Source organism: Pelobates fuscus, chromosome 2 (assembly GCF_036172605.1).
Source record: "Pelobates fuscus isolate aPelFus1 chromosome 2, aPelFus1.pri, whole genome shotgun sequence".
Classification (NCBI taxonomy): Eukaryota; Metazoa; Chordata; class Amphibia; order Anura; family Pelobatidae; genus Pelobates; species Pelobates fuscus.
Genome location: NC_086318.1, coordinates 291563708 through 291585452, shown reverse-complemented (window position 1 = coordinate 291585452; position 21745 = coordinate 291563708). Strand labels below are relative to the sequence as shown.

General features: G+C 43.7%; 1 protein-coding gene across 1 annotated transcript in view; it reads left to right on the top strand.

Annotated features, from left to right (window-relative positions):
* KIF25 (kinesin family member 25) overlaps positions 1–15035 on the top strand; it is a 132009-nt gene extending 116974 nt beyond the window's left edge. Inside the window, exon 17 of the mRNA XM_063441780.1 lies at positions 14545–15035. Within this exon, the coding sequence (XP_063297850.1) occupies positions 14545–14702 (158 nt within the window). The 3' untranslated portion in view covers positions 14703–15035. The remainder of the gene's footprint in view (positions 1–14544) is intronic.
* The last annotated feature ends 6710 nt before the right edge of the window (positions 15036–21745 follow it).

The following is a 21745-nucleotide window of genomic DNA, read 5'->3' as shown; positions in this document are numbered from 1 at the left end:
AAGATTGAGTCTTGCACTAGAACAAATAGAAATAGCAGCATCTTTCCTTCATGCATTCCTAGGCCCAGGCCTATTGTAACTCCTGAAGAAAGAATAGAGAGTAAGGGCTGCGCCAGAGAGACTTATATATATTAATAATAGAGACTTATATATATTAATAATAAATAGTCCAAATAAAAAGAGTCCTATCTAAAATGCTCTTATTGGAGACACAGAGTCTATAGGTGCTTGGTCAGGAACAAATGTCCTCGCTGTTCTCTTCCGTGTAGATTCACTCATATGCAAGAGATAAAACAAATAGAGAACCAAATAGTGCAATAAGTCTAATAATAGAGTAAATAAAATATTAAAAGCTGGTATAAAACTCACATTTGCAAGAGCTATAACTCGCTCTAGTGTAAAAGGCGTACAGCGGTACAATCCCCGCTTATGGGATATAGGGTAAACTTCCTCCGTCAATGGTATGTTCAACACTCAAAAATAAAAGAGAGACAACCAATAGTGCTCACTGGATAAAATACTGGAAATAAAATATATAAAATGGTACTCACAAGGAAGGAGCAGACCAACTGCTCCTTGAAGATAGCGCTGGTGGTATTATCCCCACCTTGTGAGTGAGGGTGCTGTGTGAGGGTGATGTGTGTGAGGTTTGCAGTGTGTGTGAGGGTGCTGTGTGTGTGTGTGCAGTGTGTGTGCAGTGTGTATGAGTGAGGATGCAGTTAGGGTGCTGTGTGAGGGTGATGTGTGTGTGAGGGTGCTGTGTGTGTGTGTGTGGTATGTGAGGTGTGCAGTTTTTGTGTGATGGTGCTTGTGTGTGAGTGAAGATGCTGTGTGTGTTAGGGTGCTGTGTGAGGGTGATGTGTATGTGTGTGTGTGTGTGTGTGTGTGAGGGTGCTATATGTGTTAGGGTGCTGTGTGTGTATGTGTGTGTGTGTGTGTGTGTGTGTGTGTGAGTGAGGGGGCTGTGTGTGTTATGGTGCACACACAGCACCCTTCACAAACACACACAGCACCCCTCACACACACACAACATCCCCCCCCCCCACACACACACACGGCACCTCTCACACACAGCACTCCTAACCAACACACTGTACCTCTCAAAAACACACTGCACCCCTCACTGCAGTCTGGGTGTATTCAGCAGTCTCTGTGTGTGTATTCACCAGTGTGTGTGTGTGTGTATTCACCAGTCTGTGTATGTGTGTGTATTTAACAGCCTGTGTGTATTCAGCAGTATCTGTGTGTGTTTGTGTGTAAGTATTCAGCTGATTGTGTGGATGTATTCAGCAGTCTGTTTGTGTGTACTCAACAGTCTATGTGTGTACTCAGCAGTCTGTCTGTACTCTGCAGTCTGTCTGTGTCTACTTGGCAGTCTGTCTGTGTGTACTCAGTCAGTGTGTGTATTCAGCACTCTGTTTGCGTTTATTCGGCAGTCAGTGTGTGCCGGTATTCGGCAGTCGGTGTGTATGTATATATTGCATTTGTTGAAGACACCAATAAATATAAGCTTACTTTTATTGATAATTTACATTTTAATTCTTGTGAGTTTTTGTGTAGGCAGGGCCCCAGTGCACTGCTTTGTCTGGGGGCCCATAATCCTGTTAAAATGGCACTGGCACTGGGACAAAGTACACAAAAACATTGATACATGGACACTCATGTGTGTTGATTCAGTGGAGCAAAAATACAGGAAGATGTAGGAGAATAAAATGGTGCTACCATCCCACTAAAATAGGAGCAGTGTGAACATGAGCAGTGTGAAAAAAAAGGGGGACAAAACCTTTTTTAGATACATAAATGAGAAAAGAAAAGTAAAACAAGGATTAGTTAGATTAAAAACAAAAGAAGGAAGGTATGTAGATGAGGATAAAGGTCTAGCTGACTGCCTCAATGAATATTTTTGTTCGGTATTTACAGATGAAAATGAAGGAAAGGGACCTCAGTTAAGAAAAAGGATAAATGAGTCATTTATTACACGTGAGTTTACAGAGGAAGAGGTTCTATTTCAACTGTCAAAAGTAAAGACAAATAAGTCAATGGGACCTGATGGAATACACCCAAAGCTATTAAAAGAGCTTAGTGGTGTACTAGCAAAACCATTAACAGATTTATTTATCCAATCATTGATAACAGGAGTAGTCCCAGAAGATTGGAAGTTAGCGAATGTTGTGCCCATTCACAAGAAAGGTAATAGGGAGGAGTCGGGCAACTATAGGCCAGTAAGCCTAACTTCAGTAGTGGGGAAAGTGATGGAAACCATGTTAAAGGATAGGATTGTTGAACATCTAAAAACACATGGATTTCAAGATCAGAGACAACATGGGTTTACTTCAGGGAGATCATGCCAAACTAATCTTATTGATTTTTTTGATTGGGTAACTAAAATTATAGATCAGGGTGGTGCAGTAGACATTGCTTACCTCAATTTCAGTAAGGCTTTTGACACTGTTGCACATAGAAGGCTTATCAACAAACTACAATCTTTGAGTTTGGATTCCAATATTGTTGAATGGGTAAGGCAGTGGCTGAGTGACAGGCAACAGAGGGTTGTAGTCAATGGAGGATATTCGAAGCTTGGGCTTGTCACCATTGGGGTACCTCAGGGATCTGTACTTGGACCCATTCTCTTTAATATTTTTATTAGTGATATTGCAGAAGGTCTTGATGGTAAGGTGTGTCTTTTTGCGGATGATACTAAGATATGTAACAGGGTTGATGTTCCAGGAGGGATAAGCCAAATGGCAAATGATTTAGGTAAACTAGAAAAATGGTCAGAGTTGTGGCAACTGACATTTAATGTGGATAAGTGCAAGATAATGCATCTTGGACGTAAAAACCCAAGGGCAGAGTACAGAATATTTGATAGAGTCCTAACCTCAACATCTGAGGAAAGGGATTTAGGGGTGATTATTTCTGATGACTTAAAGGTAGGCAGACATTGTAATAGAGCAGCAGGAAATGCTAGCATAATGCTTGGTTGTATAGGGAGAGGTATTAGCAGTAGAAAGAGGGAAGTGCTCATGCCATTGTACAGAACACTGGTGAGACCTCACTTGGAGTACTGTACACAGTACTGGAGACCCTATCTTCAGAAGGATATTGATACCTTAGAGAGAGTTCAAAGAAGGGCTACTAAACTGGTTCATGGATTGCAGGATAAAACTTACCAGGAAAGGTTAAAGGATCTTAACATGTATAGCATGGAGGAAAGACGAGACAGGGGGGATATGATAGAAACATTTAAATACATAAAGGGAATCAACACAGTAAAGGAGGAGACTATATTTAAAAGAAGAAAAACTACCACAACAAGAGGACATAGTCTTAAATTAGAGGGACAAAGGTTTAAAAATAATATCAGGAAGTATTACTTTACTGAGAGGGTAGTGGATGCATGGAATAGCCTTCCAGCTGAAGTGGTAGAGGTTAACACAGTAAAGGAGTTTAAGCATGCGTGGGATAGGCATAAGGCTATCCTAACTATAAGATAAGGCCAGGGACTAATGAAAGTATTTAGAAAACTGGGCAGACTAGATGGGCCGAATGGTTCTTATCTGCCGTCACATTCTATGTTTCTATGTTTCTATGTTTCTATGAGGATGGAGCCATACTGGGTAGCATTTTGTAACATTATTCTTGTGTAACTGGAGTGAAAATACTATTTTTATAGTGGAATTATTAATTAGAAATTAAGGCCTTCACAAGCAGCAAACTGATGTGACTCCTGTTTAAAAAAGAACTAAATGGGTGAGTGGCTTTACCATCTTTAAAAGTGGTTGCATGTTTGCAGAGATCTGATTGAATGACTATATTATTGGTTATTCCCTCATCCATTGAAAGCTCAGCCCTGTTCCTGTCCCCGGCAATGGGACACCATTGAGAAAATATCCACTTGGGTAAGAGATCCAAAAATATTTGTGAATTGACTTGCTGTAGGTGTGGCTTAGGCCTAAAATGGCAGATTCACACTGCTAATTCTCAGAGGAGGATGTCTTTGATGCGCCAGATGCTATCACTGGTGCCAAGGACCCAAATACTCATCTAACGGTGGAAGACCTGGAGGCTCCAGCTAGCAAGGGAGATATTCAGGCTTAATGAAAAAGATATGTTACATCGTTACATAGCTGAAAATAGACTTGCGCCCATCAAGTTCAGCCTTGCTCACATATGTCTTTGCTGTTGATCCAAAAGAAGGCAAAAAAACCAGTTTTCAAGCGCTTTCAATTTTGCAACAAACTAGGAAAAAATTCCTTCTTGACCCCAAAATTGCAGTCAGATATCTCCTTGGATCAAGTAGCTATTACTCCACTAATTAGAAATGATATCCCTGTATGTTATGTTTTTGGAAGTATTTATCCAATTGCTGTTTAAACATCTGTATGGACTCTTCAGGCAGAGAATTCCATATCCTTAAAGTTCTTACTGTAGAAAAACCTTTCCTTTGCCTTAGATTAAATATCCTTTCTTCCAGCCTAAATTCCTAAATCTCCTTTCTTCCAGTCTTGTGTCCTATGTATAGCCTTGTTTATAAATAGATTTCCAGAAAATGGTTTGTACTGGCCCCGAGTATATTTGTATAATGTTATCATATCCCCTCTGAGGCGCCGACTAAAGAGATTTAAATTTTTTAACCTTTCTTCATGTTTTTTTTAACACGGACCTGAACGTACTATTATTACAGCTATAGTGAAAGCGATAGAAGAAGACGTATCCTCTATGGCACAATGGAGTAAGTAAAACTCTGGGCCTGTCGCTGGGCCTTGCAGGCTTCAATTCATAACACTAAAGTTTCTTGCCCCCCCATAAACACACACTGTAAAGGTTAAAAACCCTTTGACCACTTTGACCTGATTCCAGTTTTGAAGTCCAACCTGACTCAGTTTCGGCACCCTTCCAATGTCAGCGCATGGGGGGACCTAATGCCATGTGTGCATTAGAAAGAACAAAAAGTTAACTGTGGTGCTATATTACACAGAATTCCTAGGGTTTTTAAATATATATAGTGTAATATGGTTAACACATATGAAAGGTGGGGGTGGTAGAGAACTCACAAAATCAAGATGAATTCAGGCGTATATCCCCTAATAGGGAATAATAGCGATGGAATGGACTTCCAGCGATGTAACTCCTGATGTAGAATGATCAATATTCTTTGCTCACTCAAAGTAAAGGAAGAGAAATGATGGTGCAGATTGTATAAAAAGTATTACAATTTATTACAAATATTGCACTTACAATGTTGCAAATAAAAGACAGCTTGCCTCCACACCAAGGTGGTCTCCATGCAAATCAGCCAATCGGATCACAGCAGGAAATAGCAGACAGTTGCAGCAGTCAAAATTAAAATAAAGTAAATAAATTAAAACAAAAGTTCATATGAACTAGATGAACAGGTCCAACACGTTTCGTCCTTCTTGGACTTCCTCAGGGATGTGAGATGATACTCCAAAAGGGGGTTCTTCTTATACAATCTGCACCATCATTTCTCTTCCTTTACTTTGAGTGAGCAAAGAATATTGATCATTCTACATCAGGAGTTACATCGCTGGAAGTCCATTCCATCGCTATTATTCCCTATTAGGGGAGATACGCCTGAATTCATCTTGATTTTGTGAGTTCTCTACCACCCCCACCTTTCATATGTGTTAACCATATTACACTATATTTTTTTATATTCTTTCTATAGATATTCATATTGAATACATCTAAGATATCCAGTTTGTATCAATTTATTATCACTTTATGGTGAATCGCACGTTTTTTTTCCTTTTGTTTTTTTTTTTCTTTTTTCCTTTTGTTTTTTTTTTCTTTTTTTTTCCTTTTCTTTCATGTGTGCATTAGGTCTTACCCATGGGGAAGCATTGAATCAATGCTTTTCTATGGTGATTTGCAAGACGCTGGATGTCCTCATGAACAGCGTGAGGATGTCCAGCATCATTTCCCGGAATTAAAGTCTGTGAAACTGCAGGAAATGTGTTTAGTGGCTGTCTGGGAGAGACACTCTTAACATTGCAGTTTCTCTAAAACTGCAATGTAAAACAATGCAGGATTAAGGGGACAGTCAATGAGATGAAGTGGTCTCTGTACATCTAGTGTCCCTCTAAGTATTAGCTTTTAAACTTAAAGTTTCTATACATTACATTTATGACCCTCCAAAATATCCAGGTATTTGATGAACAGAGAGTAGATGGAGAAGCTTTCGCAGTTATAAAAAATAATTTTATTGAGTCTAAAATAATACTCAAACTCAAGGTACTAAGGGAGTGGAACCCTATAGCAAAATATAGAAAAAAAGGATTTCCACTTACCCTAAACAAAGTAACCGAGAGAATAATATAAAAGTACAATAAAATAAGAAGCAAATAATAGCAGCAAACGTGTTTCGGCTCGATAGCCTTCTTCCAGTGCTGGTGCTTGAGTCTTCAGTGCTTGTTTAAATATGCCCGGCATCACAATTCACCATGTGGAAAAAAATGGATTTCATCTAGCTAAACAAGGTCCAGGTGATGTTACGTATTTTCTAGTAAATCACATTCCTGTGCTGTGTGAAAATATGTAAACATTCCTAATTGATCATTTAGATCAAGAACAGCTGGGGTAATTTTCTGCATATACTTCTGTTAGTTTAATATTAATGGACATGTTATCACATTTCTTGCATATTTTAAATATTTACACATTAGCATGATTCTATATCAAGATGATATTTTGCTTCCAAGAATTTTGGGCATCTTTATATAGCAAGATTCCTTTACCACTGTAAAAGCCTTAGTTAGCATTAAGGAACAATTTACATGTATTTAAATCACTATTTAAATCACGAAAAAAAAATTTGTACTTATTAAAGTGTAGTTTTATTAATATATTAATAATAATATTCATTATAATAGGTTATTATGAATTATAATTTAACTAATATGATAGTAAGATATGTATCTATAGCAAAGGCCAAATGGTAAAACCTTGAACTGGAAGTGTAACATTTTCTCCGAGGGCTAATCATAAAAACTTCTGCTTTGAGATGCTATAGGAATATGGAGGTATGCATTTTTCAGATAATCTGATGAGTTGCTAAATAAATCATTTCCCTTGACACAAATATGTTCACTTTCTTTAGTTTTAATAAAGGACAAGAAAAGATCCGTCAAAAATTCCAAGGGTCTTACTCAAGACCGGTTTTATTATCTCTTTTCTTTGAAGATCTGAGATTGATCTTCTGAGAACTTTCCATATGTCTATTGATAATACTTCTGAACAAATAAACATTCTGGGAGGAAGATCAACAAATCATATTTCATATCCATACTGGATAGTATTAAGTACCCAATGATTTGAAGCCAGGATACTTTATTTGATAGGAGGACAGTTGGGAAAAAAAATCATGTATATATTTATTTTTGTTTGTCTTGCAGAATAGCCTTCTTGCCTTATGCCCTAGACTTTATTAGGTCATCCAAGGCAAACTCAAACAGACATCTTTGTTCAAAACGCAAGTCACCTGTCATAAAAAAAATCTCTGACAATAATTTAATAATCTATAGTGATTAGACTGGTTCATCATCCAAATCTTTTGTCAGTGATATTTCCAGTTTTTCCAGCTAGATTCTCTGGGAAATTTTGGAATGAAGATGCATGGTTTTTCTTTTAGAAGTGGCTGATGAATTATTTTTGGAATGACTATCCTTTGGCACTGGACAGCTGTGAACACACATAATGTACTGGCCGATTTATAACTTCAGGGGTATTATTTTATTTTGTGTTACATGTTGCACTGTTTACTCAATTAAAAGGTGGATTTGTGAAGAGTCATATAGTTTACTTATCTTATCTGGGCCCTTGCCATAAATCATCCTGTGAGCTGCTGATGCCTAGAAGATTCTCTGGAAATTCTCTGGAAATTTTGCCATAAGATCCTTCAAACTGGACATTTCCCTAATAGGGATAATTGTCTTTTATTCAATTCAATTGAGCAAATGGAATATCAACTTTGTGCAAAGTTTCCAATGCCTTATCTTCCTCTTTCAATGCTAAAATTGATTTAAAATGTTTAGTAATGTTGGCCTCTCTGGTTCTCTTATATTTTGTTTCACCTTCCTCTAATTCCATGATGCTGGATACTTCTTTAATCAACTTAAATAATTGTTCTTCAAAAGATAGAGAGGTATGCTGAATAAACATGTGTATTCGTTATCGACAGGATTCAATTTTGGAATACAGAAGCACGTGAAATTACCGAAAACTAACACTTCTTAATGAATTGAGCCCAAAAAAGTTTGAGATCCATTCGATTTCACAAGGATAACAAATTAGGGACTTATCTTTCAAGCATCTGAAACAACACATTTAAGAAAAGGGCTCTATTTTCTTAATTTTGATGTATCAGCTTTTTAGTAGATAGTTCCCTAATTTGGTATTCTAATGTGGGATTGCCATAATTAAGGGTATCAAATTAGGGACTTACCTACTAAGCAACTGAGAGAGCAAATTTAAGAAAAATGGTTTCGTAGATCGCTCCCCTAATTTTCCCCTCATGTGTATTTCCTCTACTTAGGATATCAAATTAAGGAGCTGTTTACGGGATGGCTCCATAATTTGGTACCCTGATGTGGGATTCCCATGATTAGGATACCAGATTAGGGCGAGTCAGAGTACAAACTGAGGACATCCATCGACTGCGATCTAACTGACTAGAGAGTGCACTACCACATGGGAGCCATTACTGAAGTCTACACCCGCCAAATGCAAACCTCGTGCTGCCAGTTCTGATTCACCCCACCAAGACAACCTGCCACTTGCCCACTGCAGGGCTAAAAGAATAAAATGTCCTCCCAGAGTAATTATGCAAATGTTTTTACAATTTACCTAGGTCCTGCCAAGAACCTGCTGTTGTCTCCCCTTCTGTCAAAAAATTGTGCCAGTATGTTAGACCCACTGCTGAGAAATGCGTGTTCTGGGTGTGCCCCCAATTCCTAAGTTAGGCCCGGCTGTGTAAGGCTTTGCTCATTGGATGAGAGCATTCAGCTGACAACAGGGGAGGGCTGGCAGCCTTAGGCCTGGGGTGCAAAACCAGTCAAGTGGCCCATTGCACCACCAAATCAGTGCAATGGTGCCCACCTTTTCCTGGTTTTATAACGGATATTGATGTTATGCTAATCAGTAGCTCTTTGCCATACCCGCTCCTTTACGGCTCTGACTTTCAATGTTGTCAGAGCGCAGTCTGACAATCTCTGAGCCTGTGCTCCGACTCACTAACTTAGCGCCGGAACCACGAGGGAGAGGCTATGATCTGACTGCACCTAATGCTGGTGCGCACCAGTGGACCACCAGCGAATCATTTAAATTGAATATGCTGGTGTACCCAACTTGTGAGCTGTGTTGTCCGCCAGGCGCCTCTATTGTCATGGCACCCTGCGTGACTGCACAGCTTGCACACCCCAACGGCTGGCCCTGCTGACACACACTGATGTTACTACTTAGACATCCCTCAATATTAATACAGACATCAGAGTAAATTTATAAAGATGTGCTTACAGGATTTGTTGTAAGATTAAATCATGCCTCCTCCTCTCTCCCATGCGCTGCTCTGTAGGCTGGGAGGAAGTGAAGAGTAATCACAATCTCCCAGCACAGCGGCACCTGTGGCTGCATGGGGAACAACTGAATTTGCCGCCCCCCCCATGTGACATCACAATGCCCCACCCATATGATCTGCCATATGAACTAACGCCAGTGCTGCATACAGTGTGTGTTTACATTAAAAAGCCTGCAGGGATCGGCTATAGACACCAGAACCACTTCATTAAGCTGCAGTCGTTCTGGCAACTATAGTGTCCCTTTAATGTGAGGTAAATTATAGATTAGTGTCACTAATAATATACTAGATTGCCTACTTACAACCAGATGAGGATGATGATGGGCTGCAGTTTGGCTCCACTGGTCTGGTGTAGAACAGGATCTCTGGAGGCTGTTTGCAACTGTGGTCACAAAATTCAATGTTCTGGGAGAATTGGAAGCAGCTCCATTTTTTGGGGGTCCCTTACACAGCTCAAGGTCTGGGACCCAGGGCCTGACGGTGAGTATGCCCACAAGGCCCACTCATAAGTCCACTTATATGTTCCACCCACCCATGAGTTTGCTCACAGGGAGTGGAGTGTGTAGGGGATGTGTTATGTGTTATTGTAGAGGATCTAATATGTGTGCTTATGGTATGTAGTGTATAGGGATACCAGTTTGTGCAGGTGATGCAGTGTGTTTGTGTGTAGTGGAAGTAGTGTGTATTTGTGTATAAGGGATGTATTGTGTGTTTCTGGTTGTGTGAAAGGGATGCATTGCGTGAATCTGTGTTTGTATGCTTAAGGGATGCTAGGTGTGTGTCTGTAAGTGTGTGCATTGAGTGTGTGTAAGAGATGCATTGTGTTTCTGTGTGTATGTAAGAAAAGCAGTGTGTGTGTTTCCATGTGTGTGTAAGGGTTTGCATTGTGTGTTTCTGTGTATGTGTGCAAAGGATGCATTGTCTTAAGGGTTGTGTAAGGGTTGCATTGTGTGTGTGTAATGGATGCATTGTGTGTTTCTCTGTGTGTAAGGGAAGCATGTTGTGTTTCTGTGTGTGTAGGGATGCATTGTGTGTTTATGTGTATGTATAGGGATGCATTGTGTGTGTGCGTGTAGTGTGAAAGAGCTCCCTGTCTTGCCCCCTGTCCTATAGAGCCATCCCTTCTGTCCCTTAGAGCTCTCCCCTGTCCCTTGCTGGTCTCTCCTCTCCCCCACCCTCCCCTAGCGGTCTCTTCTCACTCTCACCCACCCTCCCTATGCTCTTCTCAGCCACCCTCCATGTGTTCTTCTCACCTCCCCCCTCCCTGTGTTCTTCTCACCTTCCCCCACCCTGTGTTCTTCTTACCCCCTTTCCTCCCTGTGTCCTCCTCATCTCCCCCTCCCTGTGTTCTCCTCACCACCCACCCTCCCTGTGTTCTTCTCAGTCCCCCCTTCTCCTCATCTCCCCTTCTCCTCACCCTTACTCTCCCCCTCCTCCTTGTGTTCTTCTTACTCCCCCCTTGTTCTTCTTACCCCCTTCTTCTTCTTACTCCCCCTCCTCCTCCTTCTGTTACTCCCCCCTCCTTCACTTACTCTCCCCCTTCACTTACTCTCCCCTTCACTTACTCTCTCCCCCCTCCTTCCCTTACTCTCCCCCTCCTCCTTCACTTACTCTCCCCCCTTCACTTACTCTCTCCCTACCTCCTTCACTTACTCTCCCCCTCCTTTACTTACTCTCTCTCCCATCCTTCACTTAGTCTCCCCCCCTCCTTCACTTAGTCTCCCCCTCCCCCTCCTTCACTTAGTCTCCTCCCCTCCTTCACTTGGTCTCCCCTCCCCCTCCTTCACTTAGTCTCCCCCCTTCACTTAGTCTCCCCCTCCTTCACTTACTCTCCCCCCTCCCCCTCCCTTACTTAGTCTCCCCCCTCCTTCACTTAGTCTCCCCTCCCCCTCCTTCACTTAGTCTCCCCCCTCCTTCACTTAGTCTCCCCCCCACCTTCACTTAGTCTCCCCCCTTCACTTAGTCTCCCCCTCCTTCACTTACTCTCCCCCTCCCCCTCCTTCGCTTAGTCTCCCCCCTCCTTCCCTTAGTCTCCCCCCCTCCTTCACTTACTCCCCCCTCCTTCACTTACTCTCCCCCCTCCTTCACTTACTCTCCTCCCCCTCTTCACTTACTCTCCCCCCTCCCCCTCCTTTACTTAGTCTCCCCCCCCTCCTTCACTTACTCTCCCCCCTCCCCCTCCTTCACTTAGTCTCCCCCTTCACTTACTCTCCCCCCTCCTTCACTTAGTCTCCCCCTCCTTCACTTACTCTCCCCCCTCCCCCTCCTTTACTTAGTCTCCCCCCTTCACTTACTCTCCCCCCCTCCTTCACTTAGTCTCCCCCCTCCTTCACTTAGTCTCCCCCTTCACTTACTCTCTCCCCTCCCCCTCCTTCACTTAGTCTCCCCCTCATTAACTTAGTCTCCCCCCTCCTTCACTTACTCTCCCCCCTCCCCCTCCTTAACTTAGTCTCCCCCCTTCACTTAGTCTCCCCCTTCACTTACTCTCTCCCCCCTCCTTCACTTAGTCTCCCCCCTCCTTCACTTAGTCTCCCCCTTCATGTAGTCTCCCCCTTCACTTAGTCTCCCCTCCCCCTCCTTCACTTAGTCTCCCCCCTCCTTCATTTAGTTACCCCCCTCCTTTACTTAGTCTCCCCCCTCCTTCACTTACTCTCCTCCCCCTCCTTCACTTACTCTCCTCCCCCTCCTTCACTTAGTCTCCTCCCACTCCTTCACTTACTCTCCTCCCCTTCTTCACTTAGTCTCCCCCCTCCTTCACTTACTCCCCCCTTCACTTACTCTCCTCCCCCTCCTTCACTTACTCTCCTCCCCCTCCTTCACTTACTCTCCTCCCCCTCTTTCACTTAGTCTCCCCCCTCCTTCACTTAGTCTCCCCCCTCCTTCACTTACTCTCTTCTCTCCTCCTCCTTCACTTAGTCTCCCCCTCCTTCACTTAGTTTCCTCCCCCTCCTTCACTTAATCTCCCCCCCTCCTTCACTTACTCTCCTCCCCCTCCTTCACTTACTCTCCTCCCCTCCCCTGTAGCGTGGCCGAGCTCCTCTCTGGTCCGCGGTGGCCGGCCGGAGTGATAGGAAGGTGCACGCTCAGTGTGCACTTCCTGTCAGTCCAGCCGGTTACAGGAAACAGAAACTCCACGCGGAACAGGAGTTTCTGTTTCCTGTAACCGGCCGGACTGACAGGAAGTGCACACTGAGCATGCACCTTCCTATCACTCCGGCCGGCACCGCGGACCAGAGAGGAGCTCGGCCACGCTACAGGGGAGGGGAGAAGCTGCAGCCGCCTGAGGCTCTTTACAGAGCGCTCAGGCGGCTGCAGCATTTAAAGGGCCGGCCCTGCAGCGGCCGATCTTAAAATTATTTAGGGCGGCCTGGGGGGCAATTGCCTCCCTGCCCCCCGCCCCAGCCCGCCCCTGGCTGACAATCTGATCCAATAACCCAGTCCTGCACAGTAAAACCTAGCTAAGTGGAATTAACATCAGGACCCAGGTAAGTTGTCAGACCATTCTTAAATGCTTTGATTGATTACTCTAGAAGGAGCCTCATGGGTTCTCTGGCTCTATAACCACTACTGCAGTGGTGTATCTTGGTTTTGTGCTGCCCTAGGCAGGACAAAACTCAGACACCCCCCCCGCGCGCACCACCCCCACCCAACCCTTCCCCCTGCCCCGCCTTCTAAATACACACACATTTACTGACAGATATGCATACACTAGCTAACAGAAACACACACTCACTAACAGACACACACACAGTTAGACACACACACACTAACAGACACACACAGTCAGACACACACACACTAACAGACACACACACACAGTCGGACACACAGTCAGACACACACACTAACAGACACACACAAACTAACAGACACACACAGTCAGACACACACACACTAACAGACACACACACTAACAGACACACACATTAACAGACACACACACACACTAACAGACACACACAGTCAGACACACACTAACAGACATACACACTAACAGATACACACAGACTCACACGGTCAGACACACACACTAACAGACACACACAGTCAGACACACACACACTAACAGACACACACACACAGTCAGACACATACACTAACAGACACACACACTAACAGACACATAGAAAAACAGACACACACTAACAGACAAACACACACACAGTCAGACACACACACAGTCAGACACACACACAATCACACACACACACACACACAGTCAGACACACACACTCACTCACATTAACACTCACTTCTTTTTTTTTTATTTATCCCCCCCCCCAGCCTCCTTACCTTTGGGAATGCTGGGGGAGGTTCTCCCATTCCCTGGTGGTCCAGTGGCTGCTGGGCAGCACTGGCGGGCGACTCTGGCGAGGGAGCACTTTCCCCTGAGCTGTCTGCTCAGCTCCCTCGCGCGCCGTCCGCAGAGTGAGGCTGGGAGCCAGAATATGACATCATATTCCAGCTCCCAGCCTCACTCTGTGGGCAGCGCGCGAGGGAGCTGAGCAGACAGCTCAGGGGAAGTGCTCCCTCGCCAGCCGCCCGCCCGCCAGTGCCGCCCGCCCGCCAGTGCCGCCCGCCCGCCAGTGCCGCCCACCCATCAGCCCGACTGGCATGTCAGTTAGCCGCAAGGCTAACAAGGCATTTGCCCTGGGCATTTGGGGGTGGCTTTTTTTGCCTCCCCCTGGAAAATGCTGCCCAAGGCAAATGCCTTGTTTACCTCGTGGCTAAAACGTCTCTGCACTAATGCCTAAGTACATACCTTAATGAAGTGCACTGCACATGCTTATGCTCCAGGATGAGATGAGACATGTAAACATGCATTTAACTATGTTACAAAATGTAGGTGCATTTCAGATGTATTTAATCTTAATGTTAACTTGAGATTGATATATATATATATATATATATATATATATATATATTATTTTCTTTTTTGTCTGTTACAGGAGGAGATGCAAAGCTTCTGTTAATACTTTGTGTTTCGCCTTGTCAAAAGTTCACAGCGGAATCACTGCAGACATTAGGGTTTGGAACAAGAGCTCGTCAAGTGTCGAGGCCATCAGCCAAGAAAAGAAATCCAACTCTTTGTAATAAATCTAAGTAAATTATAGTGCAAAAAATAACAATTGATGAATCTATTATTAGAGATTGTTATGATAACCCAATATGTATTAAAAAAAAGCTGACTGTGAAAATGTATTGCATAATATTATTTAATTGCTATACAAGTTATAATAGATGAAAATTATACAATTACTGCCAAATTCAAAGGCATTCACTCTATACTAGTACTTCTCTCTGCTACTTTTGATAAGGCTTATCACACTTTCCTTCCTGAAACCCAACAAAGCATTGGTCTTCATGACACTGTCCTTTCCTGTTTCACATTTTACTTCTCTTAAAGGACCACTTCACACTTTCAAATAAACCCCCCCCCCAAAATCCGACAGTTTAGAAGATATACACCCCATGAATACATGCATGCATATTTTCATGCATGTATTCACTGAGAGTATAGTCTAAAAGAGATTACAAAAGCTGCAGTTCGTATGACTGCAGCCTTTGTAAGCCCTCCCCTTTTTTCCTGGAAGAGACTTTCTCATTGAGAAGCCTTTGACTTGGTCCCCATGTGCACATGCGTTCTGGCTCGTTCACGTGCCCACGCCGTTGTGTGCACACACGTGCACGGATGATGCTGAGGAGCTGGTCTGAGGGGGTGGGGAGACAGGCATGCTCAAGTAGAGCCTGCCAGCCACAAGTTTCCTAGTTAATTTATTAAAGTGCTGGTGTCTTACAGAAATCAGCACTTTTATAAACTGCGGTTAAACTAATGTACTCCTTACCCCGCAAGCTGAAGTGCTTTTTGGTTGTGGATTGGTCCTTTAAGGCTTTTTTTTTTTATCATGACCTCTACTGTAAACATCACATGCTCTCAATCTGTTTAATTTAGAGTCGCCCAAGACTTTGTCCTTGCCTCCTTTCTGTTTCCCTCTTTATGTCTTTTGGTCAACGTATTAGCTCATTTTTAATCTAGTATGCCAATAATGTACTTCATCTCCCTGCTGCTTCTCTTCCATTTGAAACTGGATGTCTTAGTCTTTCTTCTTCTCAGTTTTTCCAAAATGGAGCATCTTCTTGTCCTTTTTTTTAAATCTAATCTTCGACTGTCACTCACTCTGCAGGTTTATGGTACATATCAGTTTATTCTTGCAAGCTCACTCCATTACATCTTACCTTCCATTAATTCACTGAACGTGTTCTATCACTAAATTATATGATTATGGCCCTATAATTTTCTGCATCAATTAGTGTAACTCTCTCCAGAATTAATAATGCCTATCTACAGATCACGATGAATGGTAATTCCAGGCTTCGTGTCTGTTCTCATTGCACCTCTCACACCTCACCTCTTATTTTAATCATCACGCTGGCTTTCTGTATCAGCAGACATTCCCCTACTCTTTAATCCATAGTCCTTAAAAACCCATCTCGTCAGTTAAGTCTTGTTCTTTCACTTGGGCTTTTAGACCTTACCTCTAGATTGTAAACGCATTTGAGCAGGATCTTCTATAACCTCTAGTTTCCCAGTAACATTTGTAATAGTTTGTGTCTTATTTGTATCTATATTTTGTAAAATAGAGAAATGCATAATGTTACTTAACAAATGGACAATAATAATAAAAAAACTTGTTAGAAAATATATATAGATAATGTTCTTATTATTCAACATATATGATTTTTAGTCATTTCATTTCTAAAAAAAAAAAAATCCACCCCATCCAACACCTCTTGTTACACTCACACAAAGGGGTCCTGCTGCCTCTCAGATAGAAAATAGTGCTATGGGGAAATGGTGGTGATGCTTTACTGAATATATTTAGTGATACTAGTGATGTCCCGAACGGTTCGCTGTTGAATAGTTCCTGGCGAACATAGCTTGTTCGCGTTCGCCACGGATGGCGAACATATGCGATGTTCGGTCCGCCCCCTATTCGTAATCATTGAGTAAACTTTGACCCTGTACCTCACAGTCAGCAGACACATTCCAGCCAATCAGCAGCAGACTCCCAGACCCTCCCACCTCCTAGACAGCATACAATTTAGATTAATTCTGAAGCTGCATTCTTTTTTTTTTTGTGTTTGTGTTTGTGTTTGTGTTTATTATACATTATCCTCCATAGCCAGTAACCTGTGTTTATTATACATTATCCCCCATAGCCAGTAACCTGTGTTTATTATACATTATCCCCCCCATAGCCAGTAACCTGTGTTTATTATACATTATCCTCCCATAGCCAGTAACCTGTGTTTATTATACATTATCCCCCATAGCCAGTAACCTGTGTTTCTTATACATTATCCTCCCATAGCCAGTAACCTGTGTTAATTATACATTATCCTCCCATAGCCAGTAACCTGTGTTTATTATACATTATCCCCCCATAGCCAGTAACCTGTGTTTATTATACATTATCCCCCCACAACCAGTAACCTGTGTTTATTATACATTATTCCCCCCACAACCAGTAACCTGTGTTTATTATACATTATTCCCCCCACAACCAGTAACCTGTGTTTATTATACATTATCCCCCCATAGCCAGTAACCTGTGTTTATTATACATTATCCCTCCCCATAGCCAGTACCCTGTGTTTATTATACATTATCCCCCCATAGCCAGTAACATGTGTTTATTATACATTATCCCCCATAGTCATTTATCGTTGGACCTAGGCAGCATGATGTCTTAGGCCGGCCCAGAGAGTGAGTGAGTGAATAATATAATATATATGTTCAGAAACATATTAGTAATATATGTAAATCGGGTTCATGCAAAGAGGGTGAAAAGGTATTAAAGAAAAACACACTTATTGTGTTTTTACAAAGCCAAACTTTTAAAAGCTTTCCTCATTTCTTTCTCGGGATGAGGAATATATCGGTTGTAGACTGAGGATTTCCATCTGCCCAATCTTTTAATAATATGCACTGGAGTGTCAGTGTTGAAGGAGACCGAAGCTGCCCCTATTCTAAATGAAAGACCCGAGACATGGATACAACCCAATCTTAGGAGTAGTGTTCTGATGTAGAAGATGAATTTAGCCATAGTCAGAGGGATTCAGTGAGAGTAGTGGTGAAATGTGTGTGGCATGACTGAGTGTGGGTAAGTAAGAGTCAAGTATTTTAACTGGGCACTAGTTCTAGGTGGGATGAAGTGGTGTAGCGGATGGATGAGTAGTTTGGTTCATTTTAGAGGTTTGTAGAGAAAGTATATAGTGATCATGATTTTTAGCGATATCCAATATTTTTAAGGTGGTCTCAAACAAACATAAAATGCTATATAAAATTTGTGGGAATATCGAATAGTCGTGTACATTAAATCAGAGAGGGCTCAGAATATCGAACCATCGATCGGTAGCCTGGATGAAGTAGGGGGTCTATCTGTTTTATTAAATACGCGGTAATATGCTTTTAATGGGATAGGACGTTAGGAAAGGTGTGTGATTGGGATAAGTGGTTGTGGCTGTATTTACCTTATCCTGGGACCGACCTAGATCCTAAGCTTGAGCCGCGCGTGGCAGGATCACTCCTGCCTCCACACGAGCCGCACGGCTCGAGTCACGAGCTCGCTCTTAAAGGGGCAGTGGGAGCCAAAAGTTGATTCAGGCATCCATTTGCCCACGTCATTCCAGCACCCCCACACACAAACGTTTTGGGGGCGTAGGCATGACGTGGGCCAATCAAATGTTAAAGGATATTTAAACTTCCCTAGCCCTATCCACTTTGTCCTATCGTGGTTTCTGTGTCAGTACCCTTTAGTGCGTTCCTTGATCTATTTTGTTTATTTTGGTATTGACCATGGCTTTGTTCTTGACTCTGAATTTATCTTTAACCCTTTCCTGTCTTGTTTGCCCGTGTGACTGATTACCATCTACCTGACTCTGGCTTGTTCTCGTTTTCGTAGTCTCTCTGTTACTATGACATCGTCTCATTTCTGATTACGCTTTATCTCTGTCTGACGTTTAGTCTGCCCATTCTAAGTCCAGGTAATAAGTTATATCCTAGTCTTGTCCCTTGCTATACTAAACTCTGCGTGTTGGGGTATTACATCATGACATTATGATAGGACCATGGGCCCTGCAGGTTTAGGACAGCAAATGGCCTCCTATGAGGCAAGATTTTAAGAACAGGATCACCATATGGACCAGATTGCCCAGGCCCATCAGACACTTTTGTCCAGAAATGCTTATTTGGCCCCTGAGACACTGGCATGCGTACCATCTCAACCAGTACCTCCCATTCCAGAGGCATCTATCCTGACTAGAGATGTCCCGAATAGTTCGCCGGCGAACATAGCTTGTTCGCGTTCGCCACGGATGGCGAACATATGCGATGTTCGGTCCGCCCCCTATTCGTCATCATTGAGTAAACTTTGACCCTGTACCTCACAGTCAGCAGACACATTCCAGCCAATCAGCAGCAGGCCCTCCCTCCCAGACCCTCCCACCTCCTGGACAGCATCCATTTTAGATTAATTCGGAAGCTGCATTCTTTTTTTTTTTTTTTTTATTATTTTTTTTTTTTTAGACTGAAGTGTGTTATATTTGAGCATGCTAGGCTGAACGTGCGTATATCATGGCTAGTTGAACTGAGGGTATGAGTATATAGCAGTACATTGTTGTGAAAGATGGCTGTCATGTTTAGGGTGTAGCTTGCACATTATCAACTGTGTATTTATATCAGCAGCTCCACCACTAGTTATAAATCAAGTGTGAGTCACCACATGAGATGAGACTAGTGAATAACATAATACATGAACTGTTAAGGTAAAGGCATGTAAGGAACTACGACAATAAACTCCTTAGGAGGTGAAATAATGACATGTTTAAACGCTTGCTGCTTTACGATTAGTTAATGTGCAGAGAGCAGTTCATGTGATCAAAGGCATGGTGTGGAGGATCGGCTATAGTGGGACATGCTTGTCAGGCTGCTGTTTACTGCTTGTGCTCATCCGATCACTTCTGGGCACCAGGTGCAGACCCTGGGAGTCCCTGATACCTGGAACAACAAAGGCAAGTCTCTGTCTGAGTGCCGGGTTAGCGGCTTGAGGTGGTGGAAGCTTGTTTTGTCGGGTGGTCGGATCTGTCCCGATGGTGCTTCACGTCCGGTGCGGGATTGTGGTGGCTTAAGGTGGAGGCGAATGCTTGACATGGGGCAGGCTCTGCATTTCTGTTTGTGCCTCCGGTCCCATCTTCGACGTTTTTTGCATTGGTTGATTTTAATGGGGACTGCTTCGCTTAGCTGTGGTGGAGCTTGTTGGGGCTGTGGTGGAGCTTGTTGGGGCTTCCTGCTTGTTATTTGCTTCCAAAATTGATTAAAGAGTCTGTCCAGCTTAGACTCAATATCCTGCCATGCTTTGCTGGTACCAGGAGGACACGCGGCTGCCGCCATATTGGGATGTCGCAGATGAGTATGTCAGCCTGGGCGGCTGTGCTCTGTGCGTCCATTAGCTCCAGACAGCCTCTCAGGGGTGGACCGGGATAACCCCCACCGGTCCAAAGGGGGGGTAACGGAGCACCTGCCGGGAAGTAGCTGCTCCTGGGCATCCCAGGATCGGGAGATCAGCCGCCTCTCCCGCCCGGTGAGCACCAGGCCACACTTGCCATGCGGAGGTAAGTAAGACTCTGTCGAGTTGCTGACCGCTATTAAGCATGTCGGGTCGGCCAGGTAGGAGCAACATTGCTGGGTCATCCCCTTCTCGGGTGAAATTCGCTTGTTGATAGCTGCTTAAAGTGAGATATTGAGGGAGCTCACACGAAGTGCGTCTTTCCTCCATGACAGCTAGGCCCCAACCCCCGGAAGCTGCATTCTTAATGAGAGGAGGGACAGTGTAGCTGCTGCTGATTTAATAGGTAAATCGATAGCTAGGCTAGTGTATTCAGTGTCCACTACAGTCCTGAAGGACTCATCTGATCTCTGCTGTAGTAAGGACATCCATGATCAATGACATCAGTGAGGACAAGGAACGGGACATGGCTAGCTTGGTATCCAACCTTGTGGAGTTTGCGGTTGTGCAAATGGACTGTTTGCGGTGCGTTAAACGGGGAGTTTGGTCTGTCACTGTGAAGCGGGCGTAACCCTTACACTACCTGATCGATACAACATCATACCTGATGTTTTAAAGCATGTTATTCCAAACAACTTAGGAATGTTAGGTGATTTATGCCCTTTATGGATTAAAACCAGACTCTGCATCAACTATGTAATTTTCCATGGGAGTTTTGCCATGGATCCCCCTCCAGCATGCCACAGTCCAGGTGTTAGTCCCCTTGAAACAACTTTTCCATCACTATTGTGGCCAGAAAGAGTCCTTGTGGGTTTTAAAATTCGCCTGCCTATTGAAGTCTATGGCGGTTCACCCGGTTCGCCCGTTTGCGAACATTTGCGGAAGTTCGCGTTCGCCATTCGCGAACGGAAAATTTTATGTCTGCGACATCACTATGCATAGTTATAAAAATGATTTCCTGTACTGTAGCTTTTAGTTTAACTGAATGCATACAAATAGAGTACTTACATATTTGCTTGGCTTCTGGACCTAAAATTGGCACAGTGCAGACTTTGTTGTCTTTACAGCTCTGTCACTGTAAACAGACAGTCCCTGTCCCCCTGTTTAAGGCCCTGTCCCCCTCCTCAGCCCCTGTCCCCCTATTTAAGGCCCTGTCCCCCCTCCTCAGTTCCTGCCCCCCACCTTAGTCCCTTTCCCCAGTCCCTGTCCCCCTCCTCAAGCCCTATCCCCTTACTCAGTCCCTGTCCCCCTCCTCAGGCCTGTCCCTTTCCTGAGTCCCTGTCCCCCTATTTAAGGTCCTGTCCCCCCTCCTCAGTCCCTGTCCCCCTATTTAAGGCCCTGTCCCCAGTCCTCAGTTCCTGCCCCCCTCCTCAGTCCCTGCCCTTCTATTTAAGGCCCTGTCCCCCCTCCTCAGTCCCTGTCCCCCTATTTAAGGCCCTGTCCCCCCTCCTCAGTCCCTGTCCCCCTATTTGAGGCCCTGCCCCCCCCTCAGTCCCTGTCTCCCTCCTTAGTCCTTTTCCCCAGTCCATGCCCCCCTCCTCAAGCCCTATCCCCTTACTCAGTCCCTGTCCCCCTCCTCAGT